This window comes from Vidua macroura, chromosome 1 (assembly GCF_024509145.1).
Source record: "Vidua macroura isolate BioBank_ID:100142 chromosome 1, ASM2450914v1, whole genome shotgun sequence".
Taxonomy (NCBI): Eukaryota; Metazoa; Chordata; class Aves; order Passeriformes; family Viduidae; genus Vidua; species Vidua macroura.
The window spans coordinates 81,855,987-81,872,285 of record NC_071571.1 but is presented as its reverse complement, the minus strand read 5'-3'; the positions used below and the strand labels follow the sequence as shown (position 1 = coordinate 81,872,285).

Genomic DNA, 16,299 nt, shown 5'->3' with positions numbered 1-16,299 from the left:
AGGTATTTTATTTGACTGGCATGCACAGAATACATTTGGTTAAGCACATAAGGAAGAGAAGAAGAGTTAGTAGCAGAGAGTAAGTTACATATCTCAAAGAAAGACAATCTCATAGAAAGACAATCATGCAGGTTACATCCACCTACCTGTACTAGTGCGATATGTGCCTGTGTGTGCTGGTTGCAGAGGGTCCCCCTGACTCTGGCTGAGACTCCTCATAGGGGGCTTCTGATAAACTCTGTCTTCGTAAATAGGATCTATATGGTGTTCTGGAGACTGCAGTGCCCTTAACTCGGAGCCAAGGTGGCTGTGCTGGCTGCTGTAAGATGCCCGAGACCCAGCTGCAAACAGATTTATAAGAGACGTTTAAGAGGGAGAAAACAAGAGACAAATACAGGATCTGACTATTAAAATTTTACTTGAAAGTAGCATTTAAACACAAAAAAAAATATCTCCAAACAATGTTAAGTAGTAAGTGTTTTCAACATGCAAATAGAAATAGCAATCAAGGGCAGCTACAGCTCCACTTAATCCCTTTTAGCTGCATCATTCAGCTGCCTGCATCTACACAAAAATCCCATTTCTTCTAAGGAAACTAGGTATTTTGGTGAGATAGATATCATGATTATCATCTCTTCTTAAACAGAGACCAAAGAACCTACCACCTCCTCTCAAAAATAATAAAAAAAACCCCAACTCTTCCCCCCTCAAAAACCAAAAAAAATCCCAAAATCAAACTAAACCCAAACCAACTCGCCGCCACCCCCCCCCATTAAAAAAACTCCAAACAAACAAAAACAAACAAGAAAAGGCAAAAGTTCTACAACCCAGGAATATCTTGAACTAAACGGGTCCAGGATTTGGGGAGGTAGGAGGGTTGGGGAGAAAAAAGCAGCAGCAGTCAGAATGAGCTTCACATGTTATGCCCATAGCTGAAGACCTACAAATGAAATAAGCTGGAGCTGATGAATGGATGTAGTTTTACATGAAGGCTGATCATTCGAATGCTTCTCAAAATTGCAATAGAATGGTGTGCCTTATCAACATTTTGTCTTCAACACTTTGAAAAAAAATCAAGTTGCTAAGACTTTCTACAACTTAAATATCCTCTGAGAATGAATAAATTAAACACACCTCCTAAAAAAAAACATTTTAAGGATATAGCTTATTTCCTTTTTTTTTGGTAAATAACAAGATCACACACGATTTTATTAAAACATCTTCTTATTCTACTATTAAAACCAGATTATATTAGAACATTTAAAAAAGAGACTTGTATATTTCCAGATGTGATTGAAGTTGTCATTTCAATTCTTTTGCCACTCAGGTACTTCATCTCTGTGGTCTGTTATTAAGATTGGCAAGAAGAGTCATGGGGATGCTGTACAAACATTACAGATTTTGAAGGTAAGAACAAAGTAAAGTAGGCAATAAGTATGCAAGTGACACTTTGCAAATGTCAGATCTACACCACAAAGTGGTAACATGCTACTTAAGTTGTTTAGAAAAGCAATCAAAGATTCAAGTCTTCTGGCCCTTGCTGCTAGTTCTGTGAGGTTGAAATCCTGGATGCAGGTGATGCTCCACTGGCTGACCTTGTACTGCTCAGACCATGGGTGTAGCCATTCCTACTGAAAGCCTCTGCCACAATCATTGTGTTTGCAGTGGTTTTGTTGCATAAACAGACACTAAATACTTTTAAAATGCAAAGCACAGATATAAAGTAAGGTGAGATAGCAACATAGGATGGAAATGAGGAATATACACTGACACAACATTACTTAAATTTTAATACAAATTGTCAGGAGAAAAGAATAATCTATCCCCTTTCCTTCTTCTAATCAGCTTGTGCCATATACATGCTTTCTTCTGAATTTTTCAGCTTCCGTGCATGTTTTTAGTGGAATGCCCTATTTGCATATTTTTCCCTTCTAATATTTTCCAGTCTGACTTGCCATTAGCACATTGCTGGAAGTAATTCTGTTGCTCCCCTTACTATAAAGTCTGCCAAGAATCCCAAATATTTTATCTCTAACGACAGCAATTATCCAGAAAGTTGATATTACTATTACAAAATTAAATTCTTCATGGTCTACATTTTCAAAGTGCTCTTTAGCCCTGCACCCTTAAGACTGATTTTCAGAACAACTGAACTGCTCCCACCAAGGTCTTGTATCCTCCAGAGTGGCCTGTTGTGATTATGTCCAAATTTCAATGCAAATTGATACAAACCAATTTGTATCAGAGGAAAAGACACAGAAAAATTGAGGAGAGTATTTCAGACAGTTAACAGTGTACCAACAAATCAGACTTGCTACAGAATAAAGAACTATAACTTATTCTAGAAGCACTACAGTTCTTTTGCCCACATACAAGTTAACGATGGTTTTTGAACAATATTTTCTAACTCAGCTTCCTGTAAGCCAAAAGATTTTTCCCATTGAACTCAGTAGCAGTATAACCCAGATATCAGCATGTTTCCAAACTATAATTCATACTCTGCCAATAGTTCAGTACTTGCAAGTGCTGGTACTAGTCTAAATAGAAGCTTAATATTAATTTATTATGCCAATATTGAACAGAGATTTATTTGCAAATTATATATGTAATTAAGACTTTAACACTACTGTACTAAACAGTAAGCACATGTATAACCAGAGAAACTTCGTGACCAAAACATTTAACCAATCTGACTTGACTGAAAACAATTAAGTGGCAATCTAAAAACAACTTCAATGCATCTGAGTAACAACATTATGACTCAACATCCCCCCCCAGAAGTTCAAGAGTTAAAACCTTATGAGGGAGTAACTGCCACTATCCCTCTAACACTTCAAGAAAACGAAGATTTCTACAGGTAACTAAAATATTTTCATTTTAGAAACTAAACCACTCTCAAATCTCAGAAATTAAGGCCACTTTAAAATCATGCCTCTTAAACACCTTAAGTTTTAAGCAAAAATTATACTTTTCTATATGCATTTTTACCACACTATTTCCAAATTATCAGATATCACTATTTAAACACAAAACACTACCACCCTTTAAGGTTCCTAAATCTAGTTAAAAAGACAATAAATCAGAACATTTATAAAAAGATGTAACACCATCATACTTTTTAATGTTTCTATTAAGTTGGTATTTATAAAACTAGAACAGCAAGCTGATTTAAGTTAAAATTTCTTTTCAATTGCTCCTAGACGTTTTTCTACGTATTAATTTATTCAAGTCTCAACTGAGGAGCAACAGGTTTTTATTGCATATTTTATTTAAATATTAAAATCAACTAACTAGTACCTGTTATACCAAGAGTTATATCCAGGAAAGGTCACACAGGTAACTTGGGATTTCAGACAACTGAATCCCACCTCATTTACACACTCAACCCTCCACCATATTCTGCTGCTTTGGAAGGCACAGGAGAGACAGTTGAGATAACTGATCAAAACAAAGACCATGAACTCAAAGAACTGATGTTACTGAGAAGGAGAGGTCTAACAGGTCTCCTGCCTGTATCCCAGGTTAGCAGCCAACAGCTACATCCTTTCCTATTCAAAGTCACAAGCTGATCTGTATCACTGCCTCCAAAAATTGTTGCATTAAAGCAGTTTGAAGGTCATAGAGGCTGGAAAACCAACCAGGTCAGAATGGAAAACCAGTAACCAATATGCTACTAGGAAGCAATAGAAGATAAGATCAGCAAGGCCCATGAGCAGTCTGGCATTAAGGAAGCTCACCGCCCTCAGAAGTGGCTTCCCCAAACCTAGAGGCAACATGAATGCATGGCTCCCTCCAAAGTGCACTCGCCAAGCCCAGTTCTTATCCAGCTGCCAGCCCTTCACCCCACTAATAGCACTGCACCTCTCTGGGTTGCCTGAAATCAAACCAGTGATGTGCATCAAGGCCACACACCTTTCTCCTACATATTCTGAAATGGACTCAGCCCTACTCCCTGACCAGCCCACCCTGACAGCAACACTGTTTTTCTTTCAGAGACGTAATCGGGCATCAAGCCCATTCACAGACACGTCTATGCTCAAGTTCAAAGAAAAGTTATTATTAAACTTTCAGTCCTGATAGTCACTATTTACAGATGATGTATTCAGCACCAGAGCATAGCCAGAACTCTCATGATCATGGTGGTCAAAAAGTGGGGTAGTAGATTAATTTAAAAAGCCCAAACAAACCAAACCAATCCAAAACCACCAAGAAGAACAAAACCATTACTTAGGGGTTCAAGAAACCATCTATTAATCAATTATTCCAATAGTCCAATCTTTTTTGACAAAAGACTGAGAAATTATTTGATTGCAATGCCAGAGATGCATCACAGCAGAATATATATATAGACTATACAGCTCTAAAATAACTGTGAGAGGCACCAAATCACCAAATTAAGAAAAAAAAAAAGTTAAATATATTTTTTTAGAACAGAAGCTGATTAACTATATGAACAATAGCATATAGTAAGGAGAGTCTTCTCTGTCTTCTGAAGCCTCCAAGACTGAAACCTGAAAGCAAGTGGAACGTCCTATCTTCTGCATCACTGTGGAGCTTTTAGAAGTCATCTGTGGCCAGGTTCCACTGGAGTATTACATGAGCACCCAGCCAGGTGAACTGGATTAGGGCAACAAGGATAACCTAGAACTGTCCAGATGAAAATACACATTCCTACATGTGGTATTTCATCACTTCCCACATTCAAGAGGGGCAATAGAAAGAAGACATGAAAAGTGCAGTCCTATCAAATTGGATCAAAAAGTCAATCCCCACTCTTTACACTTGAAAAATGTCCACCTTAATAGCTAAATTTTTCCGTATTAGTTAGATACATTCCTCAGCAGTATAGGGAAATAGTTGTTTCCTAAGAAAATACTCTTTGCTGACAAAGTCTCACTTCCCACAGGAAGATAAATACTGCAATCAGACAAGTGCAACATGAGAGAAATACACCAAATAATCCCTAATTGCTCTTCAGAACTGGTGCAGGCTGTCAAGAAAATAAATACAACAGACATGTTTGAGTGATACTGTTTATCTGACAGTTTAGGTCAATAAAGGAAACCAATATATTGGCATTTGTCATTGTAAGAAACTAAAGGCATTAAAATTACTGAAATTAATGGATCACAGGCATTGCTATGCTCTAATAAATCTTGGGCAGTTTTTATTTGTGCCTCTTTTGAAAGGCTTTATAACTTGTCATCCTGCCTTGCTGCAGCTTTAAGAAGAAGCCCTACAACGTCATGATACTCTCTAAACATCTCTAATAGGAAGAGCATACGGTACTGCCCTACTGTCCAGGATTTAAGAGCTCCTTGGAAACACAAAATATGCAAGTGATAATCTCAATGTTAAAAAAAACCATTAAGATTTGACCAGATATACCATTCAGCCCTCATTGAGAAATTCTTGATCATTAAATACATTGATCAAGACTCCTGTTAAACAATTGCCTTATGTATATGATGGAGGAACATCATTAGTGACACACGAGCTGAAGATCAGCAACCATTGTATTACCCCTTATCAGGTACATGTTAACAACTTAATTTAATTAATTAAACTTTGTTGCAACCCCACACCTTTCAATACACAGCAGGCCTCTAGCTACTTGAGGTTCTAAGTACCAAAATCAGACTGAACAAACTATAACACTTTGCACTTAGAAGATGCATCTCTCTGACAAGGAAGATTAAAAATCCACAGCTGCCTGCATCAATTCTTAATTTTAAATATAATGACAACATTGTTTACACTACAAGTTTAAAAAAAAAAACATCGAACAACCACCAACCCTAGACTATGGTAAAATTGCAATAAGCCTATCATTGAAATAAGAGCCTGCAGGCACAGAATCTGAAAGAGAATCACAGGAATTTTGTGGCTTTGATATGTTGCATGCTTTTCAGAGGACTGAAAGAACTTTTTGATTTAAATAGCACATCATGGCTGAAAATGCTTTTTGACGTAAGCTTCTCTTAGATGCTTGTCCTAAAATGCTACTATGAAATAAACAGTAGCATAATAATAATGCTATTTATTAAATAAATATATATATATACAGTAGATCAGGTCACAGCTTCACTGCAATTCTGAAAACACAACATGTGAGAAAGAGCATATGAACAGTGGGATTTTCACTCTGAACTCATATGTTATGAAACCTGTTTTACAGACACTAACCTATTTTAATTTACATAGTAAAGAAATTGATGTGAACATAAGTGCAGAATTAGAAGTGAACAGGAGGAGAAGTGGAGTCAAACATTCACAGCTCAAGTTTTGATACTGACTTTGTTTTGTGCCAGAAATTTAAGCAGAAACATCTCCAAAATGCCTGCCTGAATGTATGCATCTTCTTATAATAACATCGGAAAAGGAAAGGATGATCTACAAGTAATATGACTATAAATAAAACTAATAGAACTCAGATAAGGGAAATGTAAGAGCAATCTATGATGAAAATTACTGTACCAAAGAGAAGAAAACCCTTCTAACCCGACTACAGAAAGTGAATACAAATTGTTAAGACATGACAGATGGTTAAATTAACCAGTAAGACATGACAGGCCATATGGCAGTTCCAGCTAATGCACACCTTTGTACATCAGCTTGGGCCCCTAGCACACCAAAGATCTGCAGTCACTAGAACCAGGACACAGTCTCCAGTGAATTATTTTTAACTGAGTTTAGGGGGTTTTTAAACACAGGATTCTCACCTGTTTAGATTTTACTACACACACAAATGTATCAATTTTTTCATTCCTGAAATACTAGAATGGAAGATTAACTAATGAAAGCTCAGAATTAAAACTCATTTCTGTTTTTACACTTTTTCCATTCTCACTACATCATTCTCTCTCTGACTCAGGACTATTTGCACAGATACAGAAAGAAATAATGCCCTCAGTAAATTGACTAATTACACATGACATCTTTCAACTGATATCAAACTCTGGATGCCTGAAAAAAACCCCATGGATATACTACTCTGGCATCCTCAGCCCACACTATAGAAGCTCACCACCAAACAAAAAGTCTGCCCCAATATTCAAGTCCAGAACTAAAAGAACAGCCTTGCCTCACCTGTCAGTATCTTAGATTGCTTTTCCTCAGGTTTTCTCCTTAAAAGATTGAAGTGCAATACGATGCATGGTCTGGAGTGTTCCTTTCAAACTCTCACTGCACTGTCAAACCTATTAGCGGTGTCACCGTCAGGATACTGTCACGTTCAGCTCACACTGTGGAATTTCCCAGACATAATTTGTCCATTAACCAGATTAAGTATCTTAGAAAAGTCTCCTCAAAACAGATTGGCTTTGGCTGCTTAAGGAACACCGCAAAACCAACATCTGAACTAAGGCCAGCAGTTTTCACATTAGTGCTAAAAATAGAGAAGGGAAGGAGGAAAAAAAGGGATTACACTTTTATAAGTGTAATAAACAGGCCCCAAATAAACTTTAAAAATCATTCAATAAGGTTTATTGTGTCTCATAAGAAGTACCCACATAATTTTTATCCCATTTAAACTAACCAAATATTAAGTTAATAAGGTTTTAACGAAATGGATTGGCATCCATTACATTTCTCAGCATGTTTAAAAGAAAAATAAAGGTAGAAATATTTTTAAATAGTCCGTGATTTTAGCCATGCAAACTAATTTCACTGCAAAGTATTGTATCGGTTATTATAATTCTAAGAATCTAGGGAAAACAGAAGGACAAACTATAAATTTGTACCTCATCCTGAGCATTTTCTTCTTTCTGCTACTGCCCTTGTTCTGTTGAAAAGCACTCACCTGCTTACAACATTTTATCAAAAATAAATTGCTAGTGGAAAAGAAAAGTTTGACTGGGAGAAAAGATCTAAGAGGCAAATATAGCCAGGAAGAAATAGCAGATTAAATGTGACAGACAAGTTCAGGGAGATAATTCCTATTTCATTTCTCATCTAGGGTACTGTCAATGAAGAAAAAACTAAAAACAGAAACTGCCCCAAAGCAACCACCACTATACATCAACAATTTGCCTTCAGCTGGGAAGGAAGATATATTTTTTTTTTAAAACCATTCAGCAAATTATCATATTGGGTGTTACTTTGCGTTTGTTTGGTGTTTTTTCACCCCCCTCTCTTAAGCTCTGCCTCTTCCATGCCCCTCAACCCTCCCAATTTTACAAGAAAAGGGAAAAGAAGTCCAATGCACAAATGGGAACAGATGCTGCTATCTGGTTATACAAATCACTGTTCCTAACTTTCCTGCTTGCTACCCACTTTGAGTGAGGGCTGAGTGCCTCAGCAACAGGATGATGTTACTAAGCAACACGGCCAAGCAGCTCTGCAGAAGCTGTTTGGATAGTTCACCACAGCTACATGACAACTGAAAACAATATTAGGCCTTTGTAGCAGCAGAGATCTTTGAAGTTTTGCTTATCTTGATCTTAGAAAAGATAAAAATTTATTATTTGAAATTCTGAATGCTAATAGTTTGTGTTGCACCGTGGGCTCTAGGCTGATGCAGGGGCTGTGGCAATTGGGTAATTCAAGTCTGCCCAACTACAGTATTCCTCAACTGGCTTTTGCTGGGCAACCTGAATTCTTTATCTAATTGTAATGTCCTTCCTAGAAGCTCACTGTTCCAAGAGGTGGTTTTCCTGCTAACAGGGAGAAGGCAAACATAGTTCTAACAAATCTTGATCACACATGCACCTTTTAAAAAGTTAAAGTTAACTTATGAATATTCTTGTTTTGAAAACCTGTGTTCCAGTTTCTGACAGACACAGCTGAAATTTCAGACACTGCATCTGGAGTTTGCTCACAGAAAAGTGTTGGCAACTTATCTTTTGTAATTCCTTTTAGATTGCACGTTATTGGAGGTCTGAACAATAGTAACTTTTGGAAATTTTATCTGTAACTCTTTGTATTAAAACTTGCCTTTTATTAGGAGAATAGAGAAAAGCATTGGTAGTATTTGTTCTTTCATGTAAGGTCATCTTTGATAGAATGTTAAACACTTTCTCCTCCCAGAGGCTTTCTCCTCAGTGAATACTTACTTGAAGTCCTTGGTTTCTGGACTTCACCAAGACATGAGGTATAAGTATGTGACATTCAGGAGAAAAAAATTGAGTTCATTATCTTTGTGTTTTTCTCAATGCCAAATTCAAGAAATGGAAGGTATCTCTGGATATTCCGTGATACTCTATTACTCATCACGTTTTCACTGTCCATTTGAGACTTGTTGCATTTAAAATATGGGAGTTAAAACACGGACGTTTCATTAAATGTTTACGTAATCAATTTGAATACAATCTAACTAAAGAATTTAGTTATGCTTGTGAAGAAGTTTATACAATTACCCACTTTTAGAATTATGCTCAAAAGATTATCGCACCATTATTTAAGCTGGTTTTAGGTTTCCGTTATGTACCTATTGAGACCTCTGCTAGAAAACTTAATCTATTACTGAAGACATTATAATCTAAAGCAATTCTAACAGGGATGCTCTAAATAAAAGAAATGCTGAATGTAGAGACAAAGAAAAGGAATACTGTTAACACCAAGACACGAGTAGCTCAAGGACTTAAAATTTATGCTGAAATAATCATTGCATCCCATAAAATAAAGTTCTCTTTTATTTCATTATTCTTACTAATATAGCAATCACTCAATAGCATGCATTTAGTATCCAACTTCCAAAGACTCAGAAATATACTTTAAGTAAAACCTTCCACAATAAGCAACAAGCAAAGGAGGAAATGGACGGCTACAGATTCTTTTTAGCAGGAACTTATTGTAAGGAAAAAAAAAAAGAAAAAAAAAGAGAGCAGAGAAGAAAGGAAAAAACCACAGCAAAACAGACTTTACAATTAACCTCACAAACTCAGATTACTGCTGAAAAGCATGGCCAGAAAAGGACCTTAGGCTGAAAGAGCGCTGTCACTCCAGCAGAGAGTCCATGCTAAAATGAAATGGCCATGACAAATGCTGCAGGTGACAAATGGTGAAAGAAGGTCACTGGCAAAAGGAAAGCAGATCCAAGATAAGGAACATAAGAAATGTGTTCACAGCAGTTTACAATAAACTACTGGAAGTGCTCAGCTTCAAGAATGGCTTTAACAGTAATTTCAATTAGAAGAATGCGATTCATGTAGTCCGAAGTTGACAAGCACTTGAGGCATTCTGAAGTGTCACAGCATTAGTTACTGGTTATTCATAAATGCAAATTGACACTATTTGCATGTCAAATGGCTGCCCGACCTGTGAAGCCAACACTTCCATGGCCATATGGCTGGCTGAAGACATGTGCATCAAGTTTTGCCTGATTTTACAGAAGTGGTCCAAAATCTACTGCTGACTGAAAAAAGCAGTGACATACAATCACAACCTCGATAAACTTCAGATAAAAAGAGTTTTTCAGCTAAGACAGTTAATTCTGGATTCACAAGATAGGATCTTAAGCATGGTAGAACACAAACTAGATCACGCTGGAGGAGATGCTCAGGTAAGTTCAGCATTAGCTGGTTCTTGCCAAAGGCATCTCAAGATGCAACACAGACAAGGATGACATGAGCAACACATGAACTACAACTTCAGACAGAAAGAAACACAAAATTTCAATGAATAAACCGTGAAAGCTTTGAAGTTTGGTCAGAGATCAGACAAAGTGCAATCATGGCTCGGGGGGTCACTGTATTCACTAGGACTATTGGGTTCAAATATTTTGAGGGAAAATGGAGAAGCACTAGCTGACAAAGATGCTCCAGTCAAACACATCATGGCTGGTTAGCTAAAGCCCTAAAATCAAAGGCTGATGGTAAAAAGCCACTCTGAAGATACCTTTAGCTCTCACTCCCTCCTTGGTCAGATGAATTATAGAAATACAGAAAGACCTGGGTTGGAAGGAACCTTAAAAATCATCTAGTTTCAAACACCCCTCACCATTGGCAGAGATGAACTATGCCAGGGACTCAACTAATCCTGTCTTCTACCAAAGAAAGTAAATCCTTCATCAAATTAATTATTCTTACCAGGATTCAGCACTCTTAACAAATAATCTATGTTTACTGTGAGAAGCTATGTAATCTAGCAGCCTCTTCTCTATTAAGAAATGGAGGAAACACACTAAGTCAGGTCTGTGTACAGCAACCATCTTTATTTCTTGATAATCCATGCAGGACAGTTCAGAAGAAATGAAGGCTAGAAAGTGTCTCTTGCCTACAGAGGGTCATAGCTGTGTACAGTTCCCTAGATGAAGTCCTAACCCCGTGTAACACTCCCAGTTTTGCTTGTTATGTGAGGCCATGAAATACTCTATTATGTTCCTAATACAGGTGGCTGAGATATGCTGTACTCAACCAGGTCACATAGGTATTTTCCTACTCTTCTTTTCAGCAAGAGATGCCGAACATGTAACTAGCTATTAAGTGTATTATTATTACCTCAGCTCCAATTCTGTTCTTTCCCTTCCATATTTCCATCTTCCATCTTTCTACACAGGATTTATTTTCCTCTCTTCAGAAAATACCTCCTAATATTCCACTATCAAGAAGTTTCCTTGGCTTATTTCATGGTTTTGTGCCAAGATAATAAAATGAAAAAGTATTTTTCAAGTAGACAAGAGTTCTCCCTGTGGAACTTTATTAGGAGTACCCTTCCTTTCCATTCCTTCAATCTTCAAAATAACACACTGAGAATGTTCCTTTACCCAGGTCCCTGCCCAACTACACTCTTGGAAGAATATCCATCTTCTCTAGCTTAACTAAACATTTCCTAAGTGGCACTACAGAAAATCCATGCTCAGAGCCCTGACAGGAAATAGAAAGACATCAAATATCATCTAAGAAAAGGTCAGTAAGCAGGTCATTCCAGCACAATCTGTTTTTGGAGAACTCCTGTTGCAAATTATCCCATTAACCATTTACAATCTTCATGTCTTCTATTTTCCTTTCTATCAGTTTATGTTGTAATGTCCAAAGAGCACTGTGATTAGCAGGTCTGCAATTTTTCTTTCACTCAGTCCTACCTTTCTCCACAGTATATTAGCCCCAAATGCACAGAGGGCTGTCATCTTGTCCCCCTCCACCATCTTTTCCCCCACAACTATCTGCAAGAGTCCATCTCACCCTCCTTTACAGACCATGCTCCTGGGACTTTGAAGAGCTCATGACACTTTTTGGTGATCAAATGTAAACATGACTGCATTCCCACTGAACCAGGATGCTCAGGAAAGTAGTGGGGTGGGGAAAGACCCCATGGAGAGGTGTCATTTTTCTCTGCAGTGACAGGAAATCTACCCTAGTATCAGAGGGTCACAGCTCCTTCTCCACCTTTACTTTCCTCCCAGGCAACACTCTTCAAACCCAGGGACAGCTTTAGCTGGATGATCAAAAGCTTTTACTGCCTGAGAGCAGCACAGCTGGCTAGCTGATAAAAGGGATGCTTTGTACCTGGATTGGATTGAGAGGTTAAGGGGCCATAAGGCAAGACATAGACATACGCTGTGGAGGAAGTAAATACAGAAAAGCATATGCAAAAATTTCCTCAGAAAAGGGAGGACTGCATGAGATTTCAATCCACTTCTATTCAAACTAATATAGCACTTTTATATTAGAGCATTGCAGAATTGTTTGGGTTGGAAGGGACCTTAAAGATTAGTTTCAACCCCCTGTCATGGGCAGGGACACTTCTTCATGAACACACTATAAGTTGCAACTTGATGCACTTATTAAAAATCTATGTGATCCAACTGGCAGTTTCATATGCCATGACTTATAATTTTAAGACTAGTCATCACTTGGTCCTTCTCATTTCAGCATATTAAATTGTGACTTTTGCTTCTAACCACTTATGATAATGTACAGTTCCATGAATTCATTATCATTAGACAGTATCTCTCTGTCCTCTCCAATACCACTTTTATAAAACCAACAGGTATTCTGTTCTGGGTCCACATCTATGTGATCTTCAAATTTGACCCTATGATTATTGAAAAATTACCTAATTTATCTCCCATGATTGCTCATAGAGCAAATTTGGCCCAGTGTAGCTTCTGGCAGCTGTTACCACTGACAAGTAACATGTTTCACCCATAAGCATTCTGCATATGGCACAGGCAGACATAGGCAACCTCTCCAGCCAAGCTTTGGCCTTAAATAAAGGGGCCTTCCACAACTTCCCATTTTGCCACCTTCTTTCTGCCATGATTAATTACTCTTGATCAGAGGCACCTGCACTGCTTTAAAGAGAGTGTGTGCACACAACAACTACAAAGCCATTAGATATGCCAACAAATGAATGCTTATGTTACTGATGAGCTGCATACTGACTTCCTAAATCTCAGCTACTCCATCTACTCCTAACAGTTTCTGTGCCACAGCAACTGGAAAGGATTATGTTTTCCACCACAGTAAAAATGAAGGGCTTGTTCTCACATCCCTTAAATACCCAAAAAACACGATGAAGATAAGATTTCTGTCATTTTTAATCAATACTTTTGCAACAAACAATTCCAGGCTACTGGATAATGCCTTGCAACAGGGTTTGAGACTGAGGAAGCTGCAGGTTTCACATGTGCCTTCTTTGCCCAGTGCACAAGCAAGACAAACACAGTCATCCCATTTAAGACTATACAGCAGAAATAAATCTTCTCACTGATGCCACATAAGACTGAGTATCCCACTGACAGAAGGGAACCTTGCCTTTGTTTATACTCCCTATCGCATACAACAGCACTCTCCTCTGCTCTTAAGGAATGAGTCTGAGGCCAAAGACCTACAGCACAGAATCATGCTCCTGGCAACTGAAGAGGACAAGAGAATATCACTGAGACCTGAAGGCAAAAATGGGTTATAATAGGCAAGGATGAGACTTAGCCTCATTAGCACACCCTTAAGACCCAAAGTTTGGATGTAGAATCGTTTATGAGGCCCTATTATCTTCCTGCAATCTCATACTAGACAGAACACAGATCAATATAAGCAAGACAAGCATAGGAACTGTAGTGCCAACACTGGTTAATTTCCATTGCTTTAACCTAAGTTCCATAAAGTCAGGTTCCCAAAACACTGCTCTTTGACTTCATACATTCAATTGGATTTCAGTAGCCAAGAAAAATTGGCAAATTCCAGCTCCTTCGTTTAACCATCCTTCTGCTAGGGACAGAGACTCTTCTCTGTTAGCTTTTTGTCAACTTCACCTCCTTCTTGTCCTCCTCCTCAGCAGGTATATAAGCAATGACATTTCAAATTCTGCTCTGATGCTTAAGACATTTCTTCTAGTGACTTGCATGCTTAAATTTGAATCCTGGTCTTCTTAGGTACACTGCTAAAGTTCAGGACCAGAGGCCAGAAACCACGTTTGTGGTAACCAAGCAACAGCACAGGCCTCAGTAGTCCCTAGAAGCATGTCTGATGTTACATTCACCAAAAATCCCAGAAACAGCCACTGCCACACAGTTTCGCAGTCATTTGGTTAAAATACTTGCAGCTTTATACAAGTTGAACCCATTTTCACCAGTACTGCACACTGGTACTCTTTGCCCAAAAAGCTTGTTAGTCTGCAATATTATTTGATTTAACATCCCTCTGAAAGATCATTAGGAGGATCAGCCAAACAATGTCCCTTATCAAGAATGGGAAGCAAAGGGAAAGGTGGTGATCAGTGAAAAGAACAGGACCCAAGTTTAGACATATTTCTTGTGTTTGCTCACACTGGGAGCCAACATCAAGTTCATTAGCTCAAAGATGTATACGGGGCTTCTGTATTTGGCTCTTGTCAATTATTCCTCTCCTACGAGCAAATTAATTTCATGTGATCTAAATCTGAAAGATACAGGAGCAAAAATCATGGCAATAATAACATATTTCAAAGTCATCCACCTTATTCCTTCTGCTTTCTTGCTGTATACTGTCCATTGTGGATATACCTTTTCCAAACTGGAATTGAGCGCTATTGTAAAGGTTCCAGTTGTAACAATTAGAAACATAACTGTTGCTAAAGAAATTGGTAGAATAAATGACAAAGAAAAGCAAAGTCAACATTGAATTGTATATTTGTATCAACTCCAAGCAACACCAGCATATCTAACCTCCAGGCTGCAATGTGGAAACAAGTAATTTTGTATCAGAAAGACACCAAATTCCATGTACTGATTAATATCTGAAATATTGCTGAATATTACTCAAAATCTTCCACTTCATTTTCTTATCTGAGAGAAAGAGTCTCAAAACAAACAAGAGTAAAAGGAGAAGAAAAATCCCCAAGACTGTAGCGCCTGTCCCAGAACAAAAGAGCATTAACAGTGTTCTCATGTGTAAAGGCTCTGGCAGCAGATAAAGGAATTTTCCAGCTAATAATAACAAAGAAAAAAAAAACTTTAAAAAAATCTATGGAAAACTACTTTGGTTAAAATTAATGAAGCAATTTGGTTCTCCCTATAAAAGAGATACTCACGGGATTCTGTAAAAATACAGAATAATTATGGGAAACAACTGAGTGTCCTTTCTGTTATGATCAATCATACAGATGGTCCAAGAGCTTATCTTAAAGCAACAAAAAAAATCGAAGTATTTTTCTTCCTTGCCTGTCCAAAAAAGTACAATGGCATATCACACCTAGACTATTTTATTAGCTCAGCCCTGTTTCTCGGGTGGGGATTTAAATGCACAGGGAACTTTTAATTCTGGGGTGATTTAGATTCACTTTGGCTGTAAGTTAACAGTAATGCAGCTCTTCTAGCACAAAAACAACTAGAGTGTGATTTACTGGAGACCTCTAACACTTAACAAGATAATCTTTTTAAAGATGGCAATGAACTAGTGATATATAGATGATCCAGTATCTTCACGCAATCGAAAGGAAACATCAATCCATGCTAGTAGTAATGCACATCAGTTATCCCATACAAAGTTGCTTAAGCTGTTCTGTGCCCCTGTGAGTGCACACGGACATGCTTTAACATGTCAACACTCACCATCAAATAGAAGTCCTGCCATAAGCCCCAACAAGAAACCAGGGTTCAACACATCACATGCAGTGAAAAGCTTACAGAAGGAGAAAGGGTAAAGGAAGGTCCTCAGCAAAGAGAGAGATGAGTGAGGCAAAACATATGAAGGAGCAGAAGGAACCAATTAAGACTCTGATAAATTTAGAACTCTTTGCTCAATAAGCAGTGGAAAGCATATTTTATGTATTAACCCATGCCACATTTTTATAAACTTGTGTTATTTTAATGTTAGTACTATACTTGCATACAAACAGTCCTATTCAGAAAGGAAAAAATCTTTTCCATTTTGATTTTAC

The 16,299-nt window shown here is 37.7% G+C and overlaps 1 protein-coding gene across 10 annotated transcripts in view; it reads right to left on the bottom strand.

Annotated features, from left to right (window-relative positions):
• The window catches only part of CTNND2 (catenin delta 2), a 634,494-nt gene that overhangs the window by 249,607 nt on the left and 368,588 nt on the right, over positions 1-16,299 (bottom strand). For all 10 annotated transcript variants that reach the window (XR_008441479.1, XM_054003720.1, XM_054003943.1 and 7 more), the window contains one exon: positions 147-341. Coding sequence is in view for 9 of the 10 variants with exons in the window: in XM_054003720.1 (XP_053859695.1) it covers positions 147-341 (195 nt within the window). In the remaining variant the exon portion in view is untranslated. The remainder of the gene's footprint in view (positions 1-146; positions 342-16,299) is intronic.